Genomic DNA, 17,444 nt, shown 5'->3' on the forward strand with positions numbered 1-17,444 from the left:
AACCACCCAACCGTGCAAGGTAGGAGTGAAAATTAGGGAACCTTTTTCCATTTCCAGTTGTAATATTCCTCTTATCTTTTCTTATTTATTCATCCTGTTCTAGTCAGATTGCATTTATTTTTTTCTATTCTGTGTTGCTAGGTGTGTCCAGGCTGGACGTGGCTCATTAGGGCCCGAGCTGACACAGGCAGGGTGAAAAGGTTCATGTGCTGGGACATGGTGGAGAAAACCAAGTGGCTTCAAGTCTGGGAAGTGCATGCGAGCGTGGGCACTTTTCAAGAAGGTCAGACGAGAGTCCTTAAGGGACACTTTCCCACATGCCAGAGGATACTCAACATGCTGAGGACAATCAAGATGTTGCCCTCTGTTTTTTAAGGAGGGGCAGAGGGCACTTAGTGTGAGCGCTGAGCATTCAGCCTCTCCTCAAAACGCTGAACCTGAGAGGCTCCTCGGAATGACTGACTGCAAACGCATGTGCAAAAAGATGTGTCCCTCAGACGTCTTTTCCTAAAGACCACAATTTTGCGTGATATCAAATACGATTTGTGAAAAAAGAAACCGAAAATGGTTATATTCTGAAGAAGGGCCCAAACAAAAAAACCGACAACATAAATTAGCTGTGATTAAGGCAGACTGTTACATTGTCTCATGTTGCCTGAGTCTCAGAGAAAGAGCTGCAACACATGAATATATTTCACTGTGAGTAGAAATAACTCACTGTACCACCAGGTAGCGGTAGGCTGTATTAGTCATTCAATAGAGGAAAACAGAACATTGCAGATATGCAAACTGTTCTTATGATAAAGGAGCATTTTCCTCCACCTCTCCTGCTAATACTGCCATCTCTAATAAGGATGATGGGAATGTTTTTAATCTTGTAGGGATGGACAAATTAGTATTTTGACATGATTAATGATATAAGAAGAAGAATTACAAGAATAACATTACAAGAAATGTACTGTACCAAATTTCATGTGAAACCATTAATAGTTTTTGAGAATGTTCCTGGAAAAACTACAAAGATCAACCTCATAACCTAACCTCAAGAGCACTTTGCTTGAAGTGGTCTTGAACCATGGATATTAAAATCTCAAGAGAGTCATGCAAAAATGAGAATCATCCAATGTACAATGTTTTTAGGGAGCAGCAGTGAGTTTCTAAGGAACGCTGTCACTGCCAGTCACTGTTAACAGTCACCATCATCATTAATAATGATGATGTAATGTTGACCAGGACTGTGATCAGACTTGTATAATGGTTTGATGATGATGTCATTCATAATCACCAACATATACTAATCCAGTCATATCAATGTTTACACAATGTATTCATTATGGTGCTGTGTTCTTTCCATATTCTGTAGTGCCTTGAGATGTGTATGACTATTTGTATTGTCTCACATGATGTCTGTCTTTTGTGTACAGTCGCACCCAGTTTCCCCCCTGGGTGCTTAATAATGTATTTCACTTGCGCCAACACTTGCAGAACTGCACGGTATAACAAGAAGTTTTTCTCGAGCTTCACAGTTCATGCTCTCCATCTTGTATCAGAAAACACAAGTAACCACATCAACTTAAGTGATCCGCTGTCCAACAGTAGACATGTTGGACTGAATATAATTTGGAACTGATTGGAATTGCAAAGACCTCTACCAGTCAAGCGCACACGCACACACACACACACACACACACACACACACACACACACACACACACACACACACACACACCTTGTGTCCGTCTCTGTGGACCAGCTCTATTGTCCAGATGTGACCGGAGCTTCATGAGGCCGGTATGGTCCCTCGGTTGGAACTCTGCGCTCTTTGACTCACTGGCCATCGGCTGCACATTAATCAGCCAATTATCATCCGTGGCCAGCAACGTTGCCGCGCCAATCCGGCCCCCTAATCCAATCACGTTGGGGGAGTGGGTCAGGGGGTGCTCTGATTGGATAACCTGGGGCTGGGTCGCCGCGCCCATGACCTGCTGCTTTGAATTGGTAATGATGTTAATATTCTCCATATGGCTGTGTGTGTGCTTGTAATTGTGTGTATCCCCCATCACTGAGCCTATCCGCAGGCTGAGCTGCACCCCAGCGTTAATGGCCAACGGAGAGGGAGGTAAGAGCCAAAGTAGCACTATCACCCCCCCTGGGGCAAACCTCTCGACGCTGCCACTTCCAGCCCTCCATCCAAATCCTCTTTTCCCAGACTTCAGCCTCTCTTGTTGGCTGCAATGCAGCAGCCCTCAGCGCTCAGTCCCAGGCTGAGGTCCACTTCCTTTCCATCAGCCCTGCAACTTTGGCATTCAGTCTTCTTCAGGTCCGAAGAAAAATGATTTGAGAGGTGGGCAGGTAGCCAGACAGATCTCAGTATAATGAAACCACAGTTTGGGCTGCGGGACTGTGATGAGAAATGCTTTGCGATGCGATGAAGAAAGAAAGTAGGTGGGTAGGGTAAACTCTGACTTGCTCCCATGTGTTTTGTTTGACTGTGAGAGAAGTGGAATATGCTGTATTTCTTAAAGCTATAAAAAGTGAAAAAGACTTGAACCTATGGTAGAAAAAAAAGCAGGATGAAACAGAAACACCTCCAATATTTCGAAAATCCCACATTTAAAAGATCATACCAAGGTTCTTTCATTGGGAGAACTATAATATGCAGACAACTAGATGCCAAATTTAAGCAACACAACAGTGAAAGTAAAATATTTAAATATCTCCCTGAACAGCTTGATTCTACCTCCATTTCATCCCTGTCAGTCTGACTCTTACCTCTCCTTCTACTCTCTCCCCATATGCTCCCATCTGTGAGCTGCTTTGCTACATCTCCCGTACTATCCAAACACACACACACACACACACACACACACACAAACACACACAAACACACACACACAAACACACACATGCCGCACACACACACACACTCTCAATCATGCACACTCACCTCCTTCACTCCCACCCCTCCAGCTGCAGCCCCAGCCGGCTCCACACAAAGGCAGGCCAAATGTATGCTAATGAGAGCCAGGCCAATGGTGGAGCCGCACTCATTTTGAGAGGAAATGGCTTTCAATAATGGCGGCCCCCGGGGGGATTTTGCACAAAGTTCAGCTCCACTTTGAAAAATGCATTCAATTCACTGCTGTGTCTGCTCTCTCTTTCTCTCCTATTTTTTTTTTTCCCCCTCAATGAAAAAAAAGAAAAAAGAAAAAGGAAAAAACATTCCCGGGATATATTTGCGTCTCCTCCTCCTCTCGCCTCTGTATTTATGTTGAGAGGAGTTTGGGGGAGTTTGGGGGACTGAGGAGTCATGATTTATCTTTACAGAAACATCAGAAAAAAAAGAACACAACCGTGTGCGTTTGAATAGTGTTCATACTCTACTGCACTTTCCCTTAGCCTTTTGTTGCTCTTCGCTTTATGCTCTTCTGCTGAGGAAGATGTCCCCAGCAGCATGTTAACTGTACCATATGCATTTCAAACGGATGGTATCCTTTGGGTCTTGGGTCTAAAAATACTTCAAAGAGGAGATGAACAATAGTTAAATAACAATGAGAATATTTCTTGAGGTAATGAACATATTTTGAACCTGACTTATCTTTATGCCTAATTATATGAGCCGGAGAACACGATGACTGCGACCGCTTTATCACTTCAATATAAAACATTTGAGGGGTCATTGGATATAATATAGTCCGACATTTCGGCTGACATTCTGCGCAGTTTGCAGATTCATGTTTCTCATTTGAAATCCTGTTTGTTTATCTGACTGGACAGCCGTGATAATGACACCACAGAATGTCTGGCACTTTTGCTTGATGAGTTAATTAAATGATAACTCAATTAATCGTTTTGACAGTAATGTGCAGAAAAAAGAAGGCAAAAGGAAAAAATAATGGCCATCACAACAGTATTAATCAGCAAACCCTCCCATTTCGTTTCAAGGCCTGGTCCACACATACATGGGTATTTTTGAAAATGGGGTTTCGGAATAAGAACAATCTATTTTTTCAATGTTAAAATGTTTAAATATAGACGATACAGTGTATGGACACAAATGCTCCAAGTTCTTATTTGCCAATGAGGGCAATGTTAGAAGAGGATGTGGGTGCCTGCGTCATCTTTACAGAAATCTGTTTCTGCCTGTCCAGAATTAAGAACTTAAAATAATTCATAAACACATAAAAGGCTGTTTATGTGTGTACCAAAGACCAAAATGCAAAGAGGGTTAAAAACTTTAAGAAATACCGGTGTAGACATGGAAAGAGCCCAAGATTCAAATGAAAGACTGGAACAGAGAATGTTTGGCAATTCTGCTTAAAAAAAAATTAACAAAATGATTAATGGTTGATCGGAATTGTTGCCAACTGGACAGGAAGCTAGACCCCGTATCTGTGATGAGGACTGGCATGATATCACGTAAAGCAAAGAAAAGTATCTCGCTTAAATGGAACCAGTAAAGATAGCCAACATTTAATTTGTTCAAATAAATTGTGAAAACAGGAACAGGACACTGACATTTAAAAAAAAAAAAACAGGGCTGTATCTTTCTGAGAACGCAGAAACCTCTTAAAGATTTCAGACCATCCGCCCAGCACGGCAAGATGTGCTTTGATTTAATGTCAAAAAAAAAGCGACAATTTTTTTTCCGAATTATTTTGTATTTTACTTCACTTTAGTCGCTTTTACAATCATTTTATCCTCCATTATTTTCTTTGTACGCAGTACTGTAAAAATTCTAAAGAAATAATTGAAAGAATTCATTTCGGCAATAAAATGTAGAATTCAGCTTTCATTTCTGCCCGTCTGAATGGCTGGGAAGGTTTTCAATTTTCCAGACTGGCTTCAATTTACAGAGAAAGTTTCAATAAGTGGATGTCTTGAACTCTAGTCTTCTCTCTTCTGTGTTACTGTACATAAGTATAGTTTGGACTGAGCTGTCAAAGCTCCTCCAGGTCTCCCTCAGCCTGTCTGTCTCCATTTGGGTCGTCTCCACAGTTACAGTTGGTCAATCTTTCTGTCCCTTCTGCTGGTGGCTCATGTCCCTCCTTCTCTTTCCAAGATTCTCAGTGTGTCTCGTCCCCTCTGAGCCAGCGCTGATGTCTGCGCTCCCTGGTGCCTGTCATATCAGGAGGGGCAATAACCCGTGAAATGACTGTTCTCTTTTTCTCACTCTCCTCCTCTCTATCCCGGTGTCCCCTCTATTTCCTCATTCTCCTCCTCTAACTTTCCCTCGCTCCGCACCACTCCACACTCCACTTAGCCGTTGGGCCGCGAATATCACAATGATGGCGTTTGCTCAGCATGTGCATATATACACACACACACACACAGACACTTATGAGTTGGGCTATAATTCCAGTGTGGTTGGACTTATGCGTGTGTGCAGGGAAACACTTAATATGGAGAACGGACGAGGTGTGTGTGCCTAATTCGACAAGAGGACGTTTAAAGAAACGGGAGGAACATGTGCAGTTCCATTAGACCCACACTAGAGGTTATACATTCTTCATAAGAGCAAACCATCCTCTGTGCGTGCGTGTGTGTGATCCTCCTGCCTGTTCCCTGCTCTCTGGAGAGCTGAACACTCCTATTCCTGGGATGAGTAGACACTCCCAAGGCAAACACTCCAGATTTAATTATAAGCTCCAAAGAGGATTAGTCTGTGCCGTGTGCGTGCGTGCGTGCGTGTGTGTGTGTGTGTGTGTGTGTGTGACTGGGGGAGACACAAAGGGAGGGAGGGGCGAGACGTTATCCCTTAATTTCCCACAACGAGGAAAGGAAGAGTGGTCTCACCTGGGCTGTGTGGGGTACTGTCGCTCCTTGTCTTCGTAGCGGGGCACGGGTCGCGAGTCTCTGGGCGTCATCTGAGGGGAGACACGGGACAAGAATTTAAGTACGTAAGACTTAAAAAGTTCCAAAGTTCAGTCTCTCAAAAGTCAAAATATCCTTGAGCAACACATTGAAGTCAAACCTGCCTTATAGGAAGTCACTCAGGTGGTGATTTGATGAAAAAACAGTTATTAGCTATTCTAGCACCAGTAAAGCAGCCATGTGGTAGAACCCATATGTGCCCTCAGGCTACATGTTTAACCTCAGTAATATTTAATTTAATTTGCTACTGAAATTTAACTCTCTTCATGTACATAAAATATGCAAAGCATGTATGTGTTCCTGTGCAGCCTTGTGGTTTTCAGAGGAAACAAAAAACACGAGAGGAAGAAATCATGGACTGCCACACATGTGGTACCATAAACACATGGAACCACATGGAAGCGCCGTGCCCCTCCGATGAACATGTGTGTGTAGGGTTCATGCAAACACACCAGTCATGAAACAAACAAAAAAAAAAAAAAAAAAAGAAAATACATTGGCCCAGTCAGTTGTTCAGGCACACCAGGAAGTGATTTATTAAAGTGCATGCTCAGGCAGATAAATCTGGACGTGCTGTTTATTCAATAGCATTTTCAGGTCCTTCTCCAGCCGCAGCTGCATCTCTTCTTCATTCTCTTTCCGCCGGCGAGCAACTGTGGATTAAAGGCATCATGTGGTAGTGGAGTAGTACAAAAAACTCTTCTGTCACCTCCTGCTCTATATGATCACTTACAGACAGGGGGACAAATTAAAAGGAACAAACTTGATGAATGAGTGGAGGGACATAACAAACGTGGATGTTTCCATACAGGCACGAGGGCTCCCTGAAAGGTGTAATGAGCATGAAAACGGTATGGAGAAACTTGCTAGCGCTCTTCATCCGCATCATCAAAACACCTAACGAGGGATTTTGTTTGCATACCTGCCAATATTAATGCAGGTATGCTATCAACCTATTTGCTGTGAAAACCATCGACTTAGTATGGATCAAAAGCTAACAGTGAGCGAAAAAAAAAAAGATGTGGTGGCGGACTGGGTTGCGCAAGTGTGGACACGTAGTGAGGCTGCAACAATAGAAGGGGGGTTTGAACAAGCCAGCCCTGAAGGCAGAGCAGACAGAGAGCATACAGTTTCAATTATGTGTAATCTAGGTTCTGGGCTCTGAGTTTTTCACGTACAAACACAGGCTGTTTATTCAAAGGACATTTCATCGGTCAAACACACCATAACACGCACGCGCTGGCATGTCGGTCGAACACACAATAGCAGCCATCATACAGTAAATGACATGCACATGTGTACACAGCCGGGCGATCGCAGCTTTGGCAGACGCACACATGGAAACCTAAAGAGGCAAACAGTGATGCGTTTGATCCCGGCTATCAAAGTGATACAACGGCACACACGCAGAATGCATTATCACCAACATGCACTATAAAGATTCTAAATGACTCCGCGGAGGACGAGTCTATTGCTGCCTTTTGCATGTACGCATCAGTTCAAACTCATTCTGCATGTCAATGCAGCGGCGGCGCATTACCAGATATCATTAGCATGTCTCTGTATTATAGGGAGCTCTAATGTCTCTGAATGGGATCCAGGAAGTGAAAGCACATCAGAGCCAATGCTGGAGCAAGGCTCTATAAACTGAAGTGGCTTTGTGTCTGCATGTGTGTATATGTGTATGTTAATATTGTGGTGGGAGGTGGGGGGGGCATGTGCATCTTTGTGTGCGGGTTTAATATGATGTCGGGAAAGTGAACGCTCCATCTTTGGATGGCAGTGTGTGTGTGTGTGTGTGTGTGTATTCGGTTGGGGGCATTATGCAAAGAGATGCATAATATGAGGTAAAGGGAGCATTAGTCTCAGCAAGAAGCTGGGACTCAGGTGGACAACCTTCTGTGTGTGTGTGGCGATGTGTGTGTGCTGAACAAGGCCCAATACATCTTCTGAGTGAAAAGAAGAGAAGGTAACAGGAAGAGGAAGAGAACGATGGGGACGGAAGGAAATGCAGATAAAATTAGTGAAATTCTTTGCCCATTGATTGTATTAACATAATAGCCTGCAGCCAAAGGTCTGGAGGACTAACACACACACACACACACACATATTATGGATGTCTGTCATATGGATTGCTCATGTGGAAGCCCATTTCCCCAAATTAGACAGCGTGCTTTAGTGCCAGATGATGTTCCTTGAAATACTGGTGTTGTACTCACACACACACATGCGCGCACACACACACACACACACACACGCACGCACAAGTAAACAAACACACAAAACAAGTCTCAGTCTCACCATGGCAACTGGTAAAATGGCAAAATGAAATTCATCCAGGTTTGTGTGAAAATGTAGCAGGCAGACTTCTGAGACGGCGGTCGGTGAGCAAAGACCCGCGTCTCCGGAGATGGTGAACGATAATTATTCCCCGCAAGTTCACGTCCTCGCCCTGAACCTGGTGACATCATACTGTATATAGTACTGCGCGTATCCGCGGTGAATGCAAGTGTGCTGCTTCTAAGTGGATATCAGTGGAAAAAGTTGACGTCTTGTGCAGACGGTAGCTGACAGGAAGCCAGATTCTCTCTGAGCTCTATGCCAGACCACAATACATGCACACACATACACACACACACACACACGTCCATATTTCTCACGAGTGTCATGTGGTAAAACTGTAAAGCTAGAAGACTTTGTTAATCTTGGAGTTCACTGTTTTGTGTGTGTGTGTGTAAACCCAAACCAAATCCAATCAGCAGATCTTCAGACTGCTTTTAATACTTTCTCATCAGGGAGAGCAAATGGGCTTAAACGTATCGGAACAATCTTTCTTATAAAGTGCATAATTGTGTCGAGTCATCGCGCCCCGCCGCAATTCACCAGCTGACAAACGCTCTGACAGAATGGTTGGCGCGTGTGCGAGTGTGAATGAGCGGAAAGTCACTTTTCCATTTTTCCAAATTAGAAAGCCATGCCTTGACAGTGCCAGATGATACACATTGGAACACACACACACACACACACACACACACACACACACACACACACACACACACACACACACACACACACCAATCAACTCTAGCAGCACAGCTGTCGCATTCATCTGAAAGTATTGCCGGAGCTCAGGAAATGAATTTCTTGGAGCACTTTTGGCTTTGCTGTAAATTTCTGATGCTCATATATACAATAAGCCTCAAATGAGAGTCCAAGTGCTTTGTCACAATGCCTGAGCAGCGCTTTCATCCTGGGACTGAGATGCTCAGATTTTTTTCTTTTTTCCAAACCGCTTTCCTCCGCCATCTCTTTTCAAACGGCATAATTAGCCTCCTGTACTGCCATCTATTCCTCCTTCCATCCATCCATCCCTTTCTTCCTCCTCCATCCATCGTGGATGCTAATTAAGCATGTGTCTCAGCGCAGAGTCTCCGCCTGGCACCCCATGCCCACCTCCTGTTGGCAATCTCACCCCCACGCCCTCCATCCGACTGGCACAACTGACGCGGAACCCACCCGCTATTCATCGCCCAATCCCCCCCCCGCCCCACCAAAAAAAACAAAACAAAATCACTGTGATGACATTCTGCTGACTCCCCATGGGAGGATGGAGAGGGAAAAGAAAAACAGGGAGGGAGAGAACTGAGCCAGCACGGGAGGGAAAACTGGAGAAGATGTTAAAGATGTGTGCGGAGGTGGACACAGAACAAAACAGAGTCCAACTACTGCAGCCACAAGTTGTTAACAATTAAGTGTGAACTTAACCACATACATAAGAAATGCACTTACATATACACAGACACTCATTCCCATACATGTCTGTTAATACACATACTGTAACATGATATATAAGCACCCCCAGAATTACTACAGCTCTGTGGGAGGCTTTTAATTTAATCTCTTTGAAAGTTTGTTTGGAGGGAAACAGTTGATTTACACCACTGCCCAATTGCTGTAATGCATTCAAGGACAAAATATAGCGTATACAGAGGATGACGAGAGCGCAGGTCACGCTGGAACACAGCTGTTGCTTGCAAAGATGAAGCCTGCAACACTGCGACGCATCCAAACAGCGTTCAGTGGTTTTCATAAAAAAACAACGGCGAGTTGGAGTGTATCATCATGAGGATGGCTAAATTTGAAAATGCACTTTTTTTTCGCTCTGAGTTTGCATACCCAAGGGGAGCTGGATAGTTCTGAAAATGCTAAAAGTAAAGGCAACTCTTTTCTGAGTCTCTTTCGGTGGATATTCATTATAAATGGCAATTTCGCACTGAGTTTTGTAATTACATGTACATTTTGCATTTAATTCTATTATTTAAGTTCATTCCAAAGTGACACAATCAACACAAACTAACTGATAACTAATCACCAGTGGGTGATTGGTGAGTCTCATAACCAGGTTGTCAAACATCAGATAATTGTACGGAACAGTACAAAGCATCCTGATAAAGTTAGGACACCGTTATCACATTTAACCTGCACCTTCAGATTGAACAGGTGGATGTCTAACAGCAGCACAAAAACAGGATTTTAGTAACTACATGTTTTCTTATTTTTCATTCCTTTGTGTTCGTCAGGGGGCCACTGGCCAGACCGAGTGTCTTCTCTAATTAAATAATAAATGTGTAATATTGTTGTGAAATGGCTCGTTGGCATAGTTACCAACTAATAACCGGCTAAAACTCAAAAAAGGTCAAAGCACCTCTTTCATGCAAGTTAAGTCTTGCCCGTTGGCACACGCAATTATGCTGTATTAAACGGCTATGTGTGGGTGTGCGTGTGTGTGTGTGTTTGCGTATCTCAAACAGGAGACTCACTTGCCCCCCAGTGTACGCTAAACACTCCCACACCTGGACCCTGCTCACTCTGAGCTCGTTAGCAGCAGATGGTACACACACACACGCACACACCCACACACACAGGGACCAAAGGTTACACACACTCAGACTGGAATGCAGTCTATTTTGGTAATAGGCCAATCTGCTGGTAATTGTCTTCATTGTTAGTGTTTGTTTAGGCCTCAACTCTTGACCTTAGAATGGCTTTTTACATTTACATACAGTTGGGTTCAGACTCGGACTGGACGTATGTGTGTGTGTGTGTGTCTGTGTTTTAATCTTCCCATATGAGGATGTAACAGGTAGTGTGAAAACAATGTCAGTTCATTAGCTGCATTACAAATAGAAGAATTCACTGTGCTTTTTTTACTTCCATCTTTTTTTAAGAACGGCTCCATGAAGAATACATTATTTGTTCGGATCAAGTTCCTCTGATTTAAAGTTTTAAACGGTTTACACAAACTCTAAATACATTCCGTGTGTGTTTACTGGCAACTGAGCACGCACACATTCAAAAGGACGTTTGACAGTCTCCGGGAAATGTACTGATGTCACCGGCTCCAAGTGGACAAACATACTGAGGAACATACTGCAACCCAAGAGAGTATTTGATTGGTTGAAGTGGCTATAAGTCACAAACATTTTGTAACTGGACTCTTCAGCAAGACACAACATGGGCTGGGCTGGGCTGGTCAATTTCATCTGGTTATGTAAAGCACTCGTATTGCTGTTGGGTTATGCTGAGTGCAAATAGAATGTAAAGTTGAAAGTTAATTAAACTGATAATCAAGGGCCACCGAACCAAATCTTTGACTGTTTAAACTTTTTAAATTGCCTTTGTCGTTAGAGGGGGAGCCTACACGTGTGTCCACTTTGTTACCACATGAAGCTGCAATCAACATGTAAACCTGTTCCATGTGTGTGTCAGGGTGAGTGTGTGTGGCCATGGCAGTGGCCATGGGGTGTTGTTTATTTACAGGGACTGTGTCCCTGTTCCTCTCCCCATCTGTGGGCTTGTTTGCTTCCCCACTGTTCACTGAAATAACATCCAAATACCCCTGTGAGCGTGTGTGGATGTATGTGTGTGTGTGTGTGTGTGTGTGTGTGTGGTTAGTTTGATTTTTTTCTCTCCAGGTTATACCCTGGAAGGTATGTCATAGGGCGTGTGACGAAGAGAGAGACAGTTTTTGGGTTTACTTTTTACTCGGCTGCGACAGAACAGCGCAACACAGAGTGTGTTTATGTGCATACACCTGGGCATGGCACTGATGTCTGAACTATTGTCTTGCACATACACACACACTGCACACACGCGCTGCAAAAATCAGTAACATATCTTCAAACAGCTCCCCCTCCGGTTCTGTCAAGTCATGTGTCTGTGTTCTGTGACGGCACCATCTCCACAGCACAGGTTTCAACAGTCTTCTGCCTCCTTACAGTCACAGATTTGTGGATGTGGGGGTTGACACCACCACCAGTGACGGAGGCTTTGATGAGTGAATCCGGCTCCTCATGGCCTCCAATGGCCTGCTGCAAATGTCGTGAGGTTGATGCGTCTGACCTTCAGATACTTTGATGCAACTCCTGCCAACTCCCAAACCACTGACAGAGCGTCATCGGTTTTAAGAGTCAGTTTGCCCAAACTTCATTCTGCTGTGGTGCGCTTATCTGAAGCACAGAGTACAGCTTATGTTTACAGAATGGTTTAGTACAGAATGGTCTTTATTTTTCACCTTTTATTACGTGTTGGTGAAACTGTTACAATGCAACAATGGCGCCTGTGTGGGCAAGGTCCAATGTCTGGGCCACTGATGAGCGTCTGGGCCTTAGTTCTGGTGGTAAGTCCAGCACCGTTGGCAGTGGTTGGTCGTTGTCAGTGTCTTTTTGGACGACTAAGCGTTTTAAATCTGCAGCAGAGCCCTTTAGTCACTTGGGCTGGCTGTTCAGCTAAATGAGTCATGCAAAGGAACAGAAACCGCAAATAAGATGAAAGCCCCTCTGACCAGTTGAGTATCCATGAATTAGCCCATTTAGCATGGTTTCTCCTGATTTTTCATCTCAGCCTCTTCAGCAGTGCAATTATCATAACAACGGTTTGTATATCCGCAGCCCTGAGTCCTCTGGTTTTGATTTTTGAATGAACAATACAGACTTCTGCTGCCTGGAGGTATGGAAAGCTATTTCCTCTCACACAGGCGTAGAACTGTCGTCCCTCCAGTGTTTTCAAGAGCAGCTTTTTGGCCTAGACAAAGGCGACATGTGCCAACACAACGGTTGTCCTTTGTTGCTGCTAATTCTTTGATGTCAGTTTAGGGTGCCCGGGCCCTAAGACTGCTCAGTCCTGTGACTGCGCTGATAGCGTTCCAAAGTCCTCTTGCAGTGCAGCAATCGTACTTCAGCAAAGAGACACACACACACTCATAGGCGACCCCAGTGAACCTCCGCTTCTTAAATTCAAACACAGAGTGGTGACGAGCTTTGAAGTGAGAGCGGGCGCAAGTGAGGAGGAGAATGGGAGATTTCTATCAACTTGCAGACAGATCACACTCTGCAGTTTGCCTGTAGGCCAGAGACAAGCTGTAGGGATAAAGACAGGCACCAAATAAGTCCCTGTAGGCCTTTGTTGGCCCTGATGGGGAGGGGGGAGAGGAGTTGGCAAAAAAAAAATAAAAAAAATCCTCACCAGGCTGCTGTGCAGCATTGGAATGAAGTGACTTAAAACAAAAACGAAAAGAGGGGGAGAGAAGTGTGTTGAGCCTCAGGGATGAGACAAGGACAGAGAGGAGGTGTCCGTGGACGGAATCACTCATTGTGACTTTGTAAAGAAGAGAGGGAGAAAGGTGCAATACGTGTGTGTGAAATCTCCCGATAGGAGTGGGTGGAAACATAATGCTTGAATGAGAATGTTCACTCTTGTCTTTGTGTCCCATGAGTGTGAGCAAGAGTTCAGCCTGTGCCTGAGTCTATGTATGTATGTGTTTGAGAAAATACTCCTGTGTGCACAAATCAAACCACGATACGAAAGCCAACAGATGATAAAAAAAAAACAATTAAAAGTGATTAAAAAGTGTGAAATTATGTAAGAATCATGAAAATAAATGAACATGCCCTGTCTTTGTCTTTCTCTCTCTAAAAGCTTTTGTGGTACAGTATCAAAGTTAGAACCAGCGTTATCAGTGACTCTTTTGAAAGGAACCATTGATCTTTGAATGTTATTCTGTAATGCAGAAGTTCAGAAAAGTGTTCTGTGTGTCACAAGGGGGGACTGACAGCTGACTGACAGGCATGACTAGTGGTTAGGAGGCTGTGGCTCAGGGGTAAAGCCATGTTGTTATCGGAAGGTTCAATTCTTCTGGTCTGCCTGTTGTAGTGTCCTTGGGCAAGTTACTGAACGCTGAACTGCTCCTGATGTGCTGGTTGGCACCTTGCATGGCAGACACCACCACCAGTGTGAATGTATGTATGAATTACTGTATATTGATTTGGACAAAAGCATCTGCTAAATGCCCCTAAAATGTAAATGAAAACAAAAGCTCTGCAATACCACACATGATCCATTTCAAGTAGCAAACACTCATGAAGGCTTGAAAGGACAAGGCTAGGGTTTAGCAATGTCTACCAAATGCCCACACTGAAATATGGAAACCAATGACTACTTGTTGATGGAGATCAGTGGTTATGGTCAGATTTGGTTAGCTCAAGACAATTCTACCCAGAAATACAAGGTATCGACCAACTGTGCAAACACTTAGAAAAAGCAATGGCAACAATGTCAATGTCTTTTTTGGAGGGTTTTAATGTACTGGCGCAATAAAGCACTAAATATGTATTCGAAAACATGGAGTCATCTCAGCTCACCTACAACGATCTTACAGACTGAATACTGGACTAAATGGCTTGTTAAAAAGAACTATCTTTGCAGCACTACTTTCGTTTCATAATTATCACCTCAGCCCCAACATCAACAGAGAACTGGCTCCTGTAAGCTCCTTCCTCATTTCTCCTCTATGATTTTCAATCGGTTCGGCTGCTTTTCCAGTAGCTCGTCACAGTAGCTTGTTCATAGTAATTCTGGGGTGTATGATCCAAACACTAACTTGTGGTGGGGCATGTGCAATTACACGGGCCAGAATAGCACAGAACCCGGTCCAGAGAGTCAGGACCAACGCACAGCCTTTAATCAGCGCAAGCCTCGGCTGCTGCATGAGGCATGATGGGCAAATGAGTGTGTTTGACAGAAAGTCTAGGGTGTGTGTTTTGCTTTCGAGTGGTGAGCAAGGGTGATCTCAGAGGGGGTCATGAGGTAACCAGGATCAAGAGACTGCATTTCGTGTAATTACTGAATTATGGGATTTTCCTTAAAAAAAAAGTTTTGAGCGTGTGTGAGCTGCCAGGATGGAGTTGGCTGGCACCGCCTACAGAGAAATGAACTCTGAAAACAGCTTCAGTTTGGCCAAATCTGAGGTTTGCAGCCCTTTGATGGTGACGGAGCGTGTGCGCGCGCCTGTGTGTATGCTGCCTTTCCACGGAGTGTATGTGTTTTTTATGTGTTTGCGGTGTGTTACCTCTTAAAAGTCTGTTATAAAGTATGTGAGCTGGTATTTATGCACACGAATGTCAGTTGGTGCGCTTGCGTTCGCGCTCATTTACATGCACTGTGTGTGCATGTGTGGTAAATGAGTGTGTGTGTGTGTGTTAAATCGATCCAGAATAGACTACGCTTCTAAACTCGCGAGCATGTTTGTGAAAAATAGAAAGCAGGACTTGATCCAACTTACTCGGTGCTCTCCAAGTGCGTCAAATGCGGCTTTTCCCATGGGAATTGGGAGTGTGTAAAAGTGTGTGTGCACACGTGTGGGAGTGCCTAAGACGGAGAGAAAGTGAGACGGGCAGAAAGAGAGAGATGTTGAGTGACGGTGTGTGTTATAGCCCTCTCCGTTTCTTCATTAATATAAAGCAGGTGCCTCAGTAAAAACCTCAACCATCAACACACACACACATACACACACACAGGGCATATGCTAACCTGATTAACACTAACATTAGACCAACATTAGTGTAGCCTCCTTCAGAGAAACACCCCCGGACCAGCTGCTCCCTCTCTCTTCCCTCCATATGCACAAACAACTAGCATCTCGGCCTCCCACACTCTCGCTCCAATTTGTCTTCTTTTATGAATCTAGGGTTTTTAACAAATTATTTGAAAAAGTTTTTAATTAATTGGACAGCACAGAGTGGGGTTGTGGTTGGGGGTACGCGAGATGGAAAGCCTGTCAAAGGGAAATAATTCCAACAGCCTCATCTGTTACATAGTCAGTCCCTCGCTCTGTCGAGTACCGAAGACTTGCCTCGCCATGAATTCATTACTCTTTCTCAGTTTTTTCTTTTTTTCAGTTCATCTTTGATTTCCAATGAGCGTTATCAACGGGCGCAGACGAAAGTGTCTCTGAACGCAATTGGATAGGCCTGCGACAAACTGCAGCAACAAAATGTATGATGTAGCATTTAACGCCAATGCAAGTTGGTGCTGGGTATGTTTCAAAAATGGTCTGAATGGTCCAGCTGCTGAAAACATCCAGAGTAAATCCAGTTATAGAACCTTGAGCAGCACTGCCTAAGATCCACAGTCTGATCTGACTTTTGAGAACCTGGATGAACCTGCAGACTGGACGCTATTGGACAGGCTTTCAACCAGTCACAACAGAGAACCGTGTGACACGTGTCAAATCTGGACCGGTTATATTCGTCTGTTAATTACAGTATCAAAAATGCTACAATGCTATCAGATAAATGGCCTTTACTGGCCCATCACAAACCAGGACAGCGGAAAATGTGTCTGAATTACCAAACGTGTCTGCCGGAGGAAATCAAACATGAGCCGGCAGATTCATCTGGCTCCCTGGAAATCAATAGAGCCATCCCCCTTTTACAGTAAAAATAATGTCCAACTGGTTGTTTAATCGATTAATATTTCAGTTCTTAGCCAGGGTCACCATCAGCAAATGACAGGACAGTGATAGTAACAGCTTCATCCCGAATGACATGTTGCAATTGATTAAAAGACGAAAAAAAAGTGGATTTATTGTCATTCCCGCTTCTCAACCTAATAGAGGCAGTGACTTGATCAACCTAACATTACAGAGAGGGTAAAAGGAGAGAGAGAGCCACGAGTCTCTGGTGAGTGCTGAGGTCAGTGAGAATACATAAGAATGGTCGAGTCGGCTTTAGACATTTTCGATACATAAATCTTACATGTTGTATCTTTAAGATCACGTTTGAGGACATCCCAGCAGGGTGAATGCTTGCTTCAGTCTCGCCACCTGAGCTGCTTTCTTCCACCTGGAGCCAAACCCGATCTTTCTCTCCCGCCCCCGCTCCATTCCTTCAGTCGTTTATGTCAGTGCCTCCATGTGTCTGTCAGTTCATCCGTCCCATCTGTCTCATCCGTGTGCCAATCCAGCTCCCCCTGTTAGACGTGCTATTTCTCATCCCACCCATCTTCCCCCTAAGGCGTCTCTCAAAGCCTTATTTGCTCCGACTCCGCTCTGTTGCTTAGTCATGTTCTCTCTCCTTGTCCTCCCTTTCTCACAAACAGACTTCTCTCTTTCCCCTCTCGCGTTCTGTTCTTCCTGACTGGCTGCGTCGATTGCCACTCCCCTATGCTGTTTCCCCATTCCCCTCGCATTCTCTCCCTGGTTTGCTCCCTCATCCCTCTCCCTTGGATCCCCC

The 17,444-nt window shown here is 44.3% G+C and overlaps 1 protein-coding gene across 2 annotated transcripts in view; it reads right to left on the bottom strand.

Moving 5' to 3' along the window:
- pard3ba (par-3 family cell polarity regulator beta a) overlaps positions 1 to 17,444 on the bottom strand; it is a 171,824-nt gene that overhangs the window by 12,244 nt on the left and 142,136 nt on the right. The window contains exons 23-24 of one of the 2 annotated variants that reach the window (XM_037091437.1): positions 5,797 to 5,867; positions 4,561 to 5,119 (exon numbers count right to left, since the gene is read on the bottom strand). In XM_037091437.1, coding sequence (XP_036947332.1) covers positions 5,038 to 5,119; positions 5,797 to 5,867 — 153 coding nt within the window. In that variant the 3' untranslated portion in view covers positions 4,561 to 5,037. Of the gene's footprint in view, positions 1 to 4,560; positions 5,120 to 5,796; positions 5,868 to 17,444 lie in introns of those variants that run through there. The other variant, XM_037091436.1, reaches the window with a different exon arrangement.

This window comes from Acanthopagrus latus, chromosome 24 (genome assembly GCF_904848185.1).
Source record: "Acanthopagrus latus isolate v.2019 chromosome 24, fAcaLat1.1, whole genome shotgun sequence".
Lineage (NCBI taxonomy): Eukaryota > Metazoa > Chordata > Actinopteri > Spariformes > Sparidae > Acanthopagrus > Acanthopagrus latus.